At 44.4% G+C, this 15,185-nt stretch overlaps 1 protein-coding gene across 8 annotated transcripts in view; it reads left to right on the top strand.

Moving 5' to 3' along the window:
• The window catches only part of LOC146642838 (histone deacetylase 4-like), an 87,574-nt gene that overhangs the window by 66,359 nt on the left and 6,030 nt on the right, over positions 1 to 15,185 (top strand). For all 8 annotated transcript variants that reach the window (XM_085399074.1, XM_085399069.1, XM_085399076.1 and 5 more), the window contains 15 exons: positions 12 to 235; positions 6,336 to 6,551; positions 6,837 to 7,032; positions 7,710 to 7,843; positions 7,948 to 8,050; positions 8,166 to 8,212; positions 8,331 to 8,438; positions 9,773 to 9,828; positions 10,123 to 10,210; positions 10,309 to 10,428; positions 11,309 to 11,406; positions 12,169 to 12,287; positions 12,475 to 12,608; positions 14,000 to 14,084; positions 14,446 to 14,590. In XM_085399074.1, coding sequence (XP_085255200.1) covers positions 12 to 235; positions 6,336 to 6,551; positions 6,837 to 7,032; positions 7,710 to 7,843; positions 7,948 to 8,050; positions 8,166 to 8,212; positions 8,331 to 8,438; positions 9,773 to 9,828; positions 10,123 to 10,210; positions 10,309 to 10,428; positions 11,309 to 11,406; positions 12,169 to 12,287; positions 12,475 to 12,608; positions 14,000 to 14,084; positions 14,446 to 14,590 — 1,873 coding nt within the window. The remainder of the gene's footprint in view (positions 1 to 11; positions 236 to 6,335; positions 6,552 to 6,836; positions 7,033 to 7,709; positions 7,844 to 7,947; positions 8,051 to 8,165; positions 8,213 to 8,330; positions 8,439 to 9,772; positions 9,829 to 10,122; positions 10,211 to 10,308; positions 10,429 to 11,308; positions 11,407 to 12,168; positions 12,288 to 12,474; positions 12,609 to 13,999; positions 14,085 to 14,445; positions 14,591 to 15,185) is intronic.

The raw sequence follows: 15,185 nt of genomic DNA, 5'->3' as shown, positions 1-15,185 counted from the left end.
TTGTGTCTTAGGTGTAAGCGGCCTGTCTATGTCGTCAGCAGCGTCCATGACCAAACTGCAGCGGCAACACCGGCCCCTGGGGAGGACCCAGTCGGCCCCGCTGCCCCAGGGGACCGCGGCCCAGGCTCATGCGCAGGCCCTGGCACTGCAGCAGCTGGTGGTCCAACAGCAGCACCAGCAGTTCCTGGAGAAGCACAAGCAGCAGTTCCAGCAGCAGCAGCTCCACCTAAACAAGGTATTCAATTTGGGTTTGAATTCAACTTGTGATTTGTTTTAAAGGCAGCTTGTCTCCGGGCGCGTTTGAATGCAAAGTGGTGCCGTTTTGTTGAATCATGCATCCATGTTGCTTTATAACATGTCGTCTCAGGCAGGGGGTTCGAGTGGCCAGAAATCTGATATCACGTTCACATAAACTGATAATTAATGGAGGCTATGAGTCTCAGAGGGCCAGCTCTGGAGCTGTAGTGTAGTAGTTTGCGTAGGCAGCACCGGGCTACACAGCCAATAATGTGTTAGCTTTGGCTGTGTGTGAAGTTGTTGACTTTCCTCTGCCCTCTCTTTCTCTCTCTGTAGTATTTTTGTTTGTGAGTAGGTGGAGGCAGGTATGGGTTAACATGTATAGCTGTGTGTGTCTGTGTGTGTGTGAATGCTTGCATCCACGTCTCTGCGACTGTGGCCGAGACAGTTGCCACGGGCTGCGAGGTAACCATGCGCTGCCATGGCAACCGCGCCGGAAGCCTCTGCCTTATATGGGCATGGAGGAAGAGAGCAGCTGCCGCTTTACCTATTCAAGAAGGGTACGTGCTGGAGGAGAGGTGGGTGGATGAAACAAGGGATTTCCTCTCCTCCTCCTCCACCTCCCCCGCACTGCTCTGCTCCATCTCACTCCCTTCATATGTTTCAGAGATCTCAAGTGGCAGATTTTTACACAAACACCTTTCTCAACAGCCTCTGGCACGCTAAGGACGGCTTTCTGCTTGTTTTTGCCAGGACAAAAAGAAGAAAGAAAATCTCTATTTTAGCATGTTATTCTGTCAAATTAATACAAGAGGGGATAAAAGAGCTGGTTTTGTTCCTTTAAATATCTACTGTGAATGTAGATATAGATAAGATTTACTCTTTTTTTTTTACATCTGACAAGTTGATCTAAACTCGAGTCCTTTTGGTTTCAAACTCTTATACTAGGAGATCTCTGACATGTAAAGGAAAAGGTCAGCAACAGTTTTTTATGTGTCCCAGAGTTGGATGAGAAGGTTGATTACTGTTATGCGTGCAGCTTACAGCCGGCCCAGCTCTGTCCTGATGTAGCAAAACCTGCCTACCAGCACCTCTAAACATCACTGCTACCTCATTTTTAAAATGTGTGCAAATAGCTTTGTTTTTGAAAAGCTATGATCCAGATTAGTCTTTGCCTTCCTTGCATTCTGTCACCACGTCTTTTGCACTGTTCCTCTAAAATTTGTCCTCATCTACTTACGTGCATTAGGCACAACATCATTTTTTTGACATGAACATTCATGAAATGTGTCATTTTTGTTAGGTTTGTGCATTTTTTAAGCATTACGAAAGTGTCAGCTTCAGCTCAATTACATCCTCACTTGAAGACCGGTGCTACGGTTAGGGTAACCAGATCCTAGCAAACCAAAGAGATTATTAATGTAGGGCACAGCCTTCAGTATTATGGTAGTGAAAAAGTTTGATTTAATGTATCGCTACTTTTTAAAATGACACACAGCAGTACGGTGGCTCTGAGAGGTCATACACACTGTAACTTAAAATATCAGCAAATAGAAAAATTGCGCAAAAGGACACTAAACACAGTGGATTTTGAATAAAATACAACAGAAGTAGAAAAAAAGCAAAATCACAGAAAAGTGTTTTTGGGCAGACAGTTTGACGAGCTAATAGCAAACATGTATCTCTAGTATTATGTTAAAATGGTTATCATTTCAGGTGTTTTCTTTATTAATGGATACAATAGAATGAATATATGATCAAGTTAGGTTTCCTGTTAGCCAAATTTAGGTTGCTCTTGTTGGTTTGCTAGTGAAAACCTTTAATAGCATTAGCTAACTACTTGGCTAACGCTAATGCTGAATGCATTTCATTAAATGTAACATTTTACATTTTAATTCTGTAATACAATTACATGGAAAATGCCATGTAGTCAAATTAGCTAAAGCCAGCATTTCAGCCATAAATATGTTTGAGTGTAGGTTGCCTTTAGCATGTGTCATTCCCTTTATTTAAATGACACTTTTTCAAAGCATACAAAGAGAATAAAAAAGATGCTTATGAGGGCTTAAACTACACTACTGATGCATTATTAACTATATGAACTGAGGGTGAGCTAAAAGGCCGAGTGATACAGTTTGACTCTCCCACACATTGTAAGTGTTCATATAACTGTAATCCATTCTTATTTTAAATAGAATTACACTCAGTGGTTCCTGCTTTTGCACTTTAGGTGACACTTCATATTTTTTCTCAAGCAACCGTTATGAACATGGCAGTACTGTAAAACAAACACCACATTTAAGATATTCAAACTTCTCTTTTAGCACCACATATTGAAGTATAACCATATACCTAAAAGTCATTATTCGCTTAAAGTTCATAAAGCCATCCTGCTAACACCAATTCAGTTACTGCACTTTAAAATGCACAAAATGTAAAGAGAATACATAAAAAACTGAAACGAGTCAGGAGGAAACAGGAACAAAAATCGGATCTTTTCAGTTTTGTGCAACACTGCAACAAAAGCAGGTATGCCCACACACGCTGTGCACTTAAGCACCCTGGAAAGAGGCTGGCTGAAACTCAAGAACTGCACTGGTTTAGCATTACAATCTAGCACCACGCTGGAAACAGCACAAACAGTCAATTCTATAGCCTCAAAGTTCATCTTACCTTAGATGTTCTTCTTCACTTTGTACTTTTTTGTGTGAGCATGCAGATTCCAACACGGCCTTCCCCTGGAGTGCATAGGTGTACAACTTCTTACAACTGTATCCAAAGTTCCTCTCGACTTGAGTTTCACACTTTATGAGTTGTGCAGAGCGCCGTAGTGTAGCTGGTTTACATATTTGGTGGTTTAACAAGCGAAAGATCCCGAGTTCATCCCAGGAGGAGACAGAAATCCCTTTGGGGTTATGTCAGGAAAGGCAATGGAAAACAAAAAAAATTAAAAACATGTAGCACCACCTGTTGTGGTGCAACCCGTTGTTAATAAGGAGCACACCGGCTCTGTTGGTCAGCCCAAAAAGGAAAAACTCTACAAAGGCACTTGTAACAGGAATTTCAGAAGAGAAAACATCCAACGGCAGCCATACTTGGTGTCTTTCTGCCTTGAAGAAAGGTTGCCCAGATTCTTCTAGCCACAGTTTCCTGCAAGTGTGGATCCGTTACATGGTATTCTTTATACAAGTCATCCATGTCCAACTTTCCCCTGATATATAGTACCTCAGCTGGATCAGAGAAATGGAAGAACCTAAATGTAAACATGCTTCTATTAGTTGCTGTCTGAGAAGCCATACCATTTTACAACAGACGTGCGCACAGTTTGTGTAGCTCGAACAAATAAAAGCAGCGTTTAATTTGGCTAAATAGCAGAATAATGCTAAAGATCAAACCACACACAAAAAGCAAGATGGCCTGGATCACGTATCAAAATTAGTTTAGTAAGAAACATAACTATAGTCAGAAGAAGGTTTTCTAGTGACGATATGGTTTTGGCTTGGGACGACCCCACACTCCTGTGCACATAGGTGGAAACCCTAAGACAGGAAGAGCAGGTATCTGTGAGAGAAGATGTCGTCATGTTTCTGAACTTCAGATAAAATATCTGTGTTAGCAAAAGCTTCAAAACTATCATGGTCCCAAGGTCTTGACACAGAGTTGGGGTTTTTTGTGGGGATTATCGCTCACAGTGTTTTGAGTTTGTCTCCTTGTTGGGTTTGTTGTGTTTGCACTCTTGGGTTTTCTCCTTCACTGTGTTCCTTAAAGGGAAGCCTCATTACCTTGTGTATTTATTGCCTTTTGTGGTGTCGTCCACCGTCTTCCTTCTTTTCTTTCTTCAGTAATCCGACATACAGGAGTGTTTGCATACATATACACAGAATAGTTTGAACTAGCGAGACCGTACCTACCTCTTGACAGTACCACGGTACTGCTTCTGGACGGGTGTTGAAACAGTGATGAAGTAGAGCCCAGAGGAGTAAACATTGTTTATCTGTCAAAATTTAGTAAGTAAAATAATAATATTTGATGGATGATTTCTTCTCTGATTGGCTCCAGTCAAACTTTTAGCTAATAAATCTGATTGTGATTGTGAGCTGCTAACCTCCGGATTACCTTTCATCTCACCGCACTGAACGTCTCAACAACTTTAAAGTTAAGGGAAATATTTTCATCCTAAGTTTGTTTATTAAAAAATGGCAATTTTATAAAAGTTACACATGCCATTTTCCCCCGTTTTCCTGTTATACCTGGGAGAGACCACTAGCCTCTGTAATGTAGGGGAGAAAGTGTCAGGTAAAATACGGACTACCGTATTCTACTAATTATGTAACTGATATGATAAAGAAATATATCTGTTTCGATAATATATGGTTTCAACATCGAACAGTTCTGGTGTCATTTGGCTCTTGAATGGGCACCAAGCTGTACATGAGTATACTGTATGCTCATTGGATAATCCAGCCCAGATAACAACATAGGCCAGTCAAGAACAAGTGTATGATTGCCTAACTCCAAAATAAAAGATGTTAAAAACAACACAAAGGAGCAGCTGGAGCTGGATGTGGCTTGCAAAGTGGCTTGCAGTTGCAGCAGAGACTATAGACAAGCTAAAGCAACTTGAATACTGGGCCCTGTATATGAACACAGGTATTACCTGAGTGTAGATTTTGTGGTCTAACATTATGCTCATTTAATAATTAGTCACATATAAATGTAATCAGTTAATTACTGCTATAGACAAACAGCCAGTTTACCAGTGTAAATTTATTTATTTATTTATTAACCTTTATTTAACCAGGAAGTGTCAGATTAGTGTCAGATTAGCACCAAGTTTAATAAAAACAGAACGTTTCCTGTCTTTTATCTTTATGTCTGCTTTAACTTGGCTGCTAATGAAATGAAGGGCATCAGTTTGAAGCAGATAGGCAGGAGGATTCTGGGAAAGTGGAGCGGGGGGGGGTCAGAGGTCAGAGCAGGACATGAAAAATGGGGGTAAAGAAACGTCTGTTTGGATGCAAAGAAGACGAGAACAGTAACACGGAGGAGGAAGAGGAGGAGGAGGAGGTTGAAAGGGAGTTGGTGAATGCTCTGACGTCAAGGCTGTCCCCTGGCACTGAGCCAAGGGGACCCAGAGGCTCGCAGCTCTGGGAGCGCACAGACACACACACACACACGCACGCACACACAGACACACACGCACACACGCACGCACACACACGCACGCACGCACGCACGCACAGACACACACACACACGCACACACACACACACACACGCACGCACACACAGACGCACACGCACACACGCACACACACGCACGCACGCACGCACGCACAGACACACACACACACGCACGCACACACAGACGCACACGCACGCACACACAGACGCACACGCACGCACACACAGACACACACAGACACAGACACAGACACACACAGACACAGACACAGACACACACGCACACACACAGACACACACACACACACACACACACACACACACACACACACACACACACACACACACACACACACAACTACACACACCTGTAAATGTAGCTCACTCTTGAGACTTCCAGCAAACACTTCTTTCTCTCAGCCTTCATATCGTAAACTCTGTGGAGGCGAGTACTCTCGGGCCCTTTTAGCGGTTCGTGTCAGTAAAAGTGAATGAAGAGACAACTGAGTCACCGCTCGGTTAACGGGGGGCCCAGAATGAGTCGACTGTAAAGAGACGCGACGGGGAGCGGGGAATGTCTCTGTTCTGCGAGACACATTTTGCCCCGGAGTACAGTCGGGAGAGCGGCTACTCACATTCAATTAGAAAGGATAGGTTTGAAATGAGCAAGACACCAATCTGGCTGAGTAATCCAAATTAAGCTTGTTAAAAGAAGAATGCTCGAGAGGAAAGAGCGCTCTGCCAGGAATTTGTTTCAGAGGAGAGCGTGCCCGTTTGCCTTGAATGCAGCCTCACACGTTGGATTTTTCGCATCCCGCTGTTCGATTGTGAAATAAATTTCACGTCGCGGCATCATCGCCCTCACTCCCCTTTCTGTGTCTCCCTCTCTCTCTCTGCCTGCGCCGTGTCCCGCAGATGATGGCCAAGCCCAGCGAGTCGCCCGTGGGCCGCCAGCACCAGAGCCACCCCGAGGAGACAGAGGAGGAGCTGAGGGAGCACCAGGACGGAGGAGGCCTGCCGCACGGGGTCACCATCAAGCAGGAGCCCCCCGACCCCCAGGAGCTGCAGGAGGAGGTGCTGCAGCAGCAGCAGAGGGAGAGGCAGGCTGAGCAGGAGCTCCTCTTCAGACAGGTAAAAGATGAGGAGTTAACTTTTAGAGCACCTGATTGGCTTAGATAGGTTGTAGGTGTTCCTGGGGAAGTCCTGGAGTGTGGCGGGGGGTGGTTTGAAAGAAATGGCACAGCGTTCATGAGATTAAGAAGCAAAAGGGACGATCAAAGCCAGATTATTTGTTTTGGCTGCCACCTTTTGGCCACAAGTTGCGCTTGCAGTAAAAAAAAGCATCAAAGAGTTTTATTATCTAAACATTTTCCAGAATTCCCATCCTTTATTTTTCACTTTTGTGCGTGCGAGCAGCAGGCCCTGCTGTTGGAGCAGCAGCGGATTCACCAACTGAGAAACTACCAGGCCTCCATGGAAGCTGCCGGCCTCTCTATCTCCTTCCCGGGACACCGCCCCCTGTCCAGGGCCCAGTCATCTCCGGCCTCCGCTTCCTCCTTCCCGATCAGCGTCCCCACGCCCGATCCTCCAGTCAAGCCTCGCTTTACCACAGGTCAGCATCGCCCTCCTCTCCTCCCACTGAAGCATCACGTACTGTGTGCGTGCTCGTTTGCTTACACGTTAACTCAAATCTACAATCACCGTAAAGCAACCAGTAGGATTCATCGGCAGTTTAGCCGCCTCCCTGTGAGTTTAATTTCCATCTTAATGCACTCGGGACTGGAAAGAAAAAAAAATCACCCAGAAATCAGGTGAATTGGCCAGAAAACGTTGGGCTAGTTCCAGCCTCCATCTGGTAGCAGAAATAGACGAGCTGGATCAGTGAATCTTGCCAAAATCTTTGTCTCTCCCACTCTGTTGTTTCACTCGTTGAGGAGAAACCTCTTTTTTTTTTTTTTTTTTTAAATCTCCTCCCAGCCGCTTCAGCGTGTCTTTTAGGAAGCGCACTTTTGTGACAGTTCTTGCATGCGAGCACCACAGCTGAAGATATTTTTAGTTTGGCCTACTTTGCTCCGATTCAGTTCCAAACTACAGAAAAATGTGCGGGAAAAGCACAGCTCAACAGCGAATATCAAACAAGGATCTGATGCCTCAGCTTTTCAAAATAAAAGAGTAAGGCGTTCATCTAGACCGCTATTGTGTAGATTAACAAAAATGAAGGTGGTATTTCACAATCAGTGTGTACGAGCATTTGAACGAGTGTAGTGAATGTTTCCATGTGTTTCCAAGGCCTCGTGTATGACTCCCTGATGCAGAAGCATCAGTGCATGTGCGGCAACACCAACAGCCACCCGGAGCATGCGGGACGCATTCAGAGCATCTGGTCCCGACTGCAAGAGACTGGACTCAGAGCTCAGTGTGAGGTAGGCTTGCAAAAAATGTAGATATCCAGCATCCACCAGCCGTCGCACAAAGTAGTGAACCGCTTATGTGAGCTGAATCCATCTGTGTGTCTGTCTGTGTGTAGTGCATCCGTGGGAGGAAGGCCACTCTGGAAGAGCTGCAGACAGTTCACTCTGAAGCCCACGTCCTGCTGTATGGAACCAACCCACTCCGACAGAAACTTGATTGTAAGCCTTTATACACACACACACACACACACACACACACTCTCACACACACACTCTCACACACACACACTCAGCTGCTGATAATGTCAAATTGAATCTTTGTTTCCTGCGACAGGTTCAATCACTCCTATGTTTGTTCGGCTCCCGTGTGGAGGGGTGGGGGTAAGTAATGCTTGTTTGCTTTGTTTAAAAGGGGCTAAAACAGCTCACACTTCCTGCACTATTCAACATCGGTTTCCAAGCCAGTTTATCAACATGAGACTCGGTTTTCTGGTCTTAGGTGGACAGCGACACCATTTGGAACGAGGTCCACTCCTCCAGCGCGGCTCGCCTCGCCGTCGGCTCAGTGGTAGAGCTTGTTTTTAAAGTTGCTACTGGAGAGCTAAAGGTAACCTTGATTACACCTGTCTGGTGCTTCTTGCTCTGTTTCCCACTGCGATGCAGCAAAGTTAATGTGTTTTATGTGCTGCAGTTCTGCCACAGTCTTTGAAACTTCAGAGTGAAGCCCAAAGTTCCCACTTAAAATTTAAGATACCCCCTTTCATTCGTTCTGCATCACCCAGCCATAGCAGGCTGAGCTTGGTATTTCCAATGTCCTTTTCTTCAGCTTTTTCCAGTTCCACTTGGGAGATACCACAATGCTCAAAGGCCAAATGAGATATATATAACCCCCCCAGTGACTTCAGGATCTGCCCCGGGGTCTCCTCCCAGCTGGGGGTACCCAGAAAGCTTCTGAAGGGAGGCACCTGGAGACATTTTAATGAGACACCTGCAACACCTCAGTGGGCTCTTGATGAAACATGTGGTTGAAGTAGCAACATGTGTCTGTTGCTGTCGCTAGGTGAAGTCCAAAACATCTTTGTGATTGCTTTGGTCACTAAAAGATTGTGCCAATCTCTTGAAGTTTGTCAGCTTGTCTCCAATCATTCACAAACTGGTGAGTCAGCAGTAGTGAAACTTTAATCAGTGCAGTTCACACTGAAAATCATTTGCCTTCAAAGTAAACGCGTCTCTGCTACCACCAACATGCTTCAATAGGTACAACTCCCCATGCACAGTTGGCCAGTGGTTGCAGACAACTCGGTGTCTACCTGAGAGCATCACTCACAAGTTTAAGCAAGAAGTTTCTAGAAAAAATAGAGCACGCAGCTTAATTCGTATTGGCTGCTTCACCTTTATCAATAACTGCAGAGTAGTTTACCTGCAGTCCCCATGTTTCACAGCTCACTGAGCTCAGCTCAGTTTTGTTTATATACCACCAAATCACAGCAACGGCCACCTTGAGGCGCTTTATATTATAAGGACTCTACAATAATTGCAGAAATGTCCTATGAACAAGTACTTGGCAACAGTGGGAAGGAAAAACTCCCTTTTTAAAAGGAAGAAGCCTCTGGCAGAGATTCTGTGGAAGAGAACCAGGATTAATAATAACTCCTGATTAAGCGCTCAGTGCATCGTGGGAAGCCCCAAACACAAACGGCCATCATTGCTTGTTTTAACCCAAAACTTGTTGCAGCCTTATTGCAGTTATTAAACCCTCCGTTCGCTTTGTATTGCTGTGATTTAATGTTTGTCACACTCTCAGCGTTTCATTTGATTCGTGTGTAATAGTTTCCCACTTAAAGGCTAAGTTATGATGTTTTTTAATGGTGGTTAGGATCACAGAGGAAACAGTGATCAGTGCTAACAGACTCCTGTCGCTCCTGCCTCTTCTTTTTCCAGAATGGTTTCGCTGTGGTCCGCCCTCCTGGACACCATGCGGAGGAAAGCACTCCCATGTAAGGCCAAAGCCGTCACCACACTGACTTGGAGACACTTAATCTGCACGTATACAAAAACCAGAGCTGGAACGGGCTCGTCTGGAATAGAAATTACATAAACCATTGAGTTTATTTGCACATAAAATCCTGAGAGCCTTTATTCTGCCAGCTTTCTCGGGCCCTGCTTTATTTATTTTCCATATTCTCCTCAAAAAGTCTTTAAATTGTCCCATTACAAAAATGAAAATGGAGCTCTGGCAAAGATATTCATAACAAACAGGAGCTCTTGCCCTCCGTCTGCTGCTGTTTCAGGGGTTTCTGCTACTTCAACTCTGTGGCCATCGCAGCCAAACTGCTGCAGCAGAGACTGAATGTCAACAAGATCCTCATTGTGGACTGGGTGAGTCACATGATCCTCTGTCATGTGACGCTAATCAGAAGATGCAGATTTTTCTTTTCTTAAGACCAGTTAGATTTATTTTCTTCTTCTACTCTCAGGATGTTCATCATGGCAACGGCACCCAGCAAGCCTTCTACGATGACCCCAACGTCCTTTACATCTCTGTTCATCGCTACGACGACGGCAACTTCTTCCCTGGAAGCGGAGCACCTGATGAGGTGAGTGTGTGACCTGATCAGAATTTTCCCACGTTTTACTTTTTAGTGGCCACTTCATTAGGCACACCTGTGCAGCTGCTTGTTAATGATATGTAACCAGCCAATCACATGGCAGCAGCTCGTGCATTCAGGCATGTGGACATGGTCAAAACAACCTGCTGAAGTTCAAAGCCAGATCAGAATGGGTGATTTAAGTGACTTTGAACGTGGCTGGACTCCTGATCTGCTGGGATTTTGCAGCCACGTGATTGGCTGATTAGATAGTTGCCTCAATAAACAGTTGACCTGGTGGCCAGGATACACATATTAAATATGGCCAGCTTCACATAACAAGATAAAATTGTGTATAATTTAGCCCTGTCAGCTTCACGCTGTGTTTTATGGCTCAGTGTGATGAAGAAAAGTTGCCTTAAAGGGAGACGAGCTAAAACGAGTTGTTCCACACAGCGATTGAACTGAGGAGTATAAAATAAATAAAGATCATTTTAAACATGAACTCGAGTCCAAGAATAAAAACCGTGGAGCTGCAAAGGATAATGATAATTGGTCCACTTCAGCTTTTTGACAGTTTTTAGTTTGGTTGCCAGTTTTTTCAGTCCACACTTCTTGAAGCTGGTCGCACTCCAAGTTTATGTTATCTGTCGGCTCCGGGTGTATCTTGTTCGTTTCCAGTTGAACTCTCTCCAAGGATCACTTTATTAATGCTCTGTTCTAATCGTAGTTTTTTTTTAAAGACATCTTGATCAAAAGGCAAGAAATAATCTGAAGTAGGGAGAAGCATCCTGTAATTACCCAAAAGAAGCTAAAAAGCTTAAAAAAAGGACATTTTCCTTTTTATTTGTGTCATACACTCACTTGAAGTTTGTGCTCCTCTCCACAGGTGGGCAGTGGCCCTGGAGTCGGGTTCAACGTCAACGTTGCCTTCACCGGAGGTCTCGACCCGCCCATGGGAGATGCAGAATACCTGGCTGCCTTCAGGTACCAGATAAACCTTCAGCACATGTGAGGGGTCGGTTTAACTTTTGACGACAAACCTCGGAGTTAAGCGCCCTGCCTTTAAAGCCCTGCTCCCAAATAAAGTTTTCCCTTAAAGGGAGGGCGTATATAATGGCTTCCATTTGTTTGTTGGCCTTCAGACTTCACAACAATATGCGGGGCCTTGAGTGTTTGACTTTGATCGTCATTGTTAGCAAGTTCAAAATTGACCTTAAAAACTGTTCAAGAAACCATCTCGATTAATATTCATCATATGAAAGAGCGTGGAGAGAGCTCTGTGACAAACTTCTTACTGTTTCAGGCTCTGCTCTAAGCATGTGGGTAAAGATAAGAAAATACACAATGAAAGGTGAAATGGTCAGACGTCAGCGTGTTGTAATAAAAGCATCACAAAGTTTTCTTTCTGAGAGCTCCTGTTCCTTTGTCATGATACCAAATGTTTCTTCAGGTGGATGTTTCTGTTTGGACGGCCATAACTAATCACATGATACTTTCTTAATAGATGAAACTGGATGAAACAGATATATTCAGCTTTTTATCTCATGAAACAAATAAAAGTAACTGTGTGACGCTCATTAATAATCAGCTTTAATAATTTGCCGAACTTTAATGAAGCAACTGTTTGTCATGAAATCAATAATGATTGAAGCTTGCTTCTCCTTTGTGCGTCGCCTTTGTGCAGATGATGTTGAGATGTTGGCTGATGCACTGTTTAATCTTTGAACCCCGCCCTTCCACTCGCAGGTCAGTGGTGATGCCGATAGCCAGCGAGTTTGCTCCAGACATCGTGTTGGTCTCTTCTGGCTTCGACGCCGTCGAGGGACACCCTCCCCCGCTGGGCGGCTACACTCTGACATCCAAATGTGAGTGGGAGATTATCGGTAGTGTTTCTTATCTCGCGCTCCAGCCGCTCCACACGCGCGCACGCTGCTGACCGAGCTTTGAAGCAGAGTCTAACAGAGCGCTAAAATGTTAACGAACTTCAGCAGCTGTGGAAGGCATTCAGATACATTTAAGTGCATTCACCTCCTTCCTGTAAACTCTCTTCAGGTTTCGGTTATCTGACAAGGCAGCTGATGACCCTCGCCGGAGGCCGTGTGGTCCTGGCTCTAGAGGGAGGTCACGACCTCACCGCCATCTGTGATGCCTCCGAGGCCTGCGTGGCCGCCCTGCTCGGCCAGGAGGTAAGGAGGTCACTCTGAAAGCACGCAAGGCTGGAATCCTAATAAAAGGACGTCTCAAAGGGTCGACGTTAGAAACAAAGACCGGTCGAAGCAGGACTCGGACCACGCTCCTTTGTTCCTGCTCATCTTACACATGATAACTGACTGGAAGTGGACATGAGAAGAAATGGAGAAGTTAGTGATTAAGTAAACACATCTCGGCTCTGTATGTTCTCAAAACGTATGCAAGTTTTAGCCAATAAGAAGAAGTTTGGCTTAAACGGGTGGAGCTAAAATAGCCAGTTTTAATAGTGTGAGTCGACTCCATTTTACTCTCCAGCCGTGAAGACTAAAGTCGTCACAAAGCCGGGCATGCAGCGTGGACACACAACAATTCAGGTTAATTTTATTTATATAGCATCAAATCCCAACAGCAGATTGCCTCAAGGCACGTTTTGCTGTAAGGTAAAGAGCCTATAGTAATATGAGTAAGCGCTTTGGTGACAGTGGGGATGAAAAACATCCTTTTAACAGGAAGAAACCTCGAAAATAACCAGGCTCAAGGAGGGATGAGTGCGATGACTCAAGAAGAAAGTCACCTGGAACAGCGTTTCCCAACCACTGTACTGCGAGAAATGATCAGGTGTGCCGTGGAAGATTATCTGCTTCCACCTGATCAGTAATGACCGGCGTGAGTAACGGGCAGAACAATTACAGTCTCTTCCACTAGAGGGCAGTACAACTACCTGCTCTAATTAAATAGGTTGCCGAGTGCCAGTGAAACAGAAGACGAAGAAGAAATGACACAATAGTCATGCTGTGAGTGAGGCAGCGCAGTACGTAATAGCAATCGATAAATATTTGAAACGACAAAGTAGTCGTAGTGCCCGAGGGGGGAGTCGTAGAGCAGTGTTCAAAAGAAAGCAAAAAAGCTAACAGAGCCTGGTGCCCAGAGAAAAATGATCAATATGCTTTTTGTGAAATTTGTTTGGTGGTGTGCTGTGGGATTTTTCTCATGTGGAATATGTGGAATATGTGGAATATGTGGAACGGCTCCGAAAGGTCGGGAAACACTGACAGAACTTTCAAATGTCACCACAGGGTCAACAAGGATTCTGAGGCCGGGCAGCAATATTTTACTGGTTCATTTCTTTCTGGTTGTTTTCTTAAATAGTTATTGTTATTTATTAGATTTTTTTAGATATATTTATTGTATTTATATTATTTATTTATAAAATAGTCTTTATATTATTATTGTATTTATTTGTTGATCCACACTTAAACTCCGGGGCAGTCGATAGACGTCGCTGTCCTGGAGCGGCTGAGATTCATTAAAAAAGGCTGGCAGGTCATCCTGTTGAAGCTGTTGCACGCTCATGTTTGTGTTTTCTCTGTGTTTTTGTCCCATGCAGCTGGACCCACTGCCCAAGGCTGTCCTCGAGCAGAGGCCAAACCCCAACGCTGTTCGCTCTCTGGAGAAAGTCTTGGAGACTCACAGTGAGTTGACCGTTGCAGGAGCACCGACTCATAACACCGATACCCACAGGGACAGAGTTTATTAGAAACCTAATCTGTATCTGTAGCTTCATAAACAATCCAAAGGGTTTAGCCTTCATGGAAGTAGTACGTGAAAGGCAAGCTGAGTAACACTCAACATGTCATTTCTCTGTGACAAAATAAAGTCTGCAACATTTTTATTAGAGAATATCTATTTTTACTTTTTAAGATTCTCTCTGGTTCATTTTCGTGTGAGCTTCATATATTTAAGGTCAGCCCTCTTAATGCTTTACTTTTATTCACTTCCTCTGCGTTTGTTGTTTTTTCTCCCTCCTGTCTTTTATCTGCTCCGTCTTCTCAGGTAAGTACTGGCGCTCGGTGCAGCGCTACTCGCCGCGGCTGGGGCTTTCTTTGCTGGAAGCCAAACGGGGAGACTCGGAGGAGGCTGAGGCCGTCAGCGCCATGGCCTCTCTCTCTGTGGCCAACTCTAATGCCATGGAGCAAAGGTAAGGATCCAAAACCACAAGTAAACACAGTGTTAAGAGCAATAGTCTTGACTTAAGAGTAGTTATACACTTTATATAACCTTTAAACCCGGCAACAGTAAAGTCACTACTTTCTGTCGTTGACATCAAGTCTGCAGTCGGAGTAACGTGTTGTTAAATATATTTAATCCTGATGGAAACCTCCAATAAAACCTCCGAATAACTCAAAGATTCATTCGTTTACTGAACAACTTCTGCATATACTGATCAACTGCACGTATATTTTGTAAATATACTCCCTGGACTATATTTACAACTTTAAAGCCTTTAAAGAGATAACATAGATGAAATCATAGTGACTTTGTTTGTCTTTAGATAGGGTCAAAGGTCATTTATAAAGCAACCTAAACAAAGAGCCAACAAGAACATTTTCTACTTCTTGTACCGTAGTGGATCCACCTCACCCTGTCCCCCACATCCTCCTCCGTCACACCAACCAACATGTGCTCCTTTACTACATCCATGAATCTTCTCTGTTCTGAACATCTAAGCATCAACTCAGCTTCCTGTGTTTTTGTCAGGGGCATCATCTCCAAACCACAGCAGCCCTCACTAG

This window comes from Rhamphochromis longiceps, linkage group LG23 (genome assembly GCF_057381845.1).
Source record: "Rhamphochromis longiceps isolate RC_006_pf linkage group LG23, R_longiceps_female_GT1.1, whole genome shotgun sequence".
NCBI classification, from domain to species: Eukaryota; Metazoa; Chordata; class Actinopteri; order Cichliformes; family Cichlidae; genus Rhamphochromis; species Rhamphochromis longiceps.
This window is presented reverse-complemented; position numbering and strand designations above follow the sequence as displayed.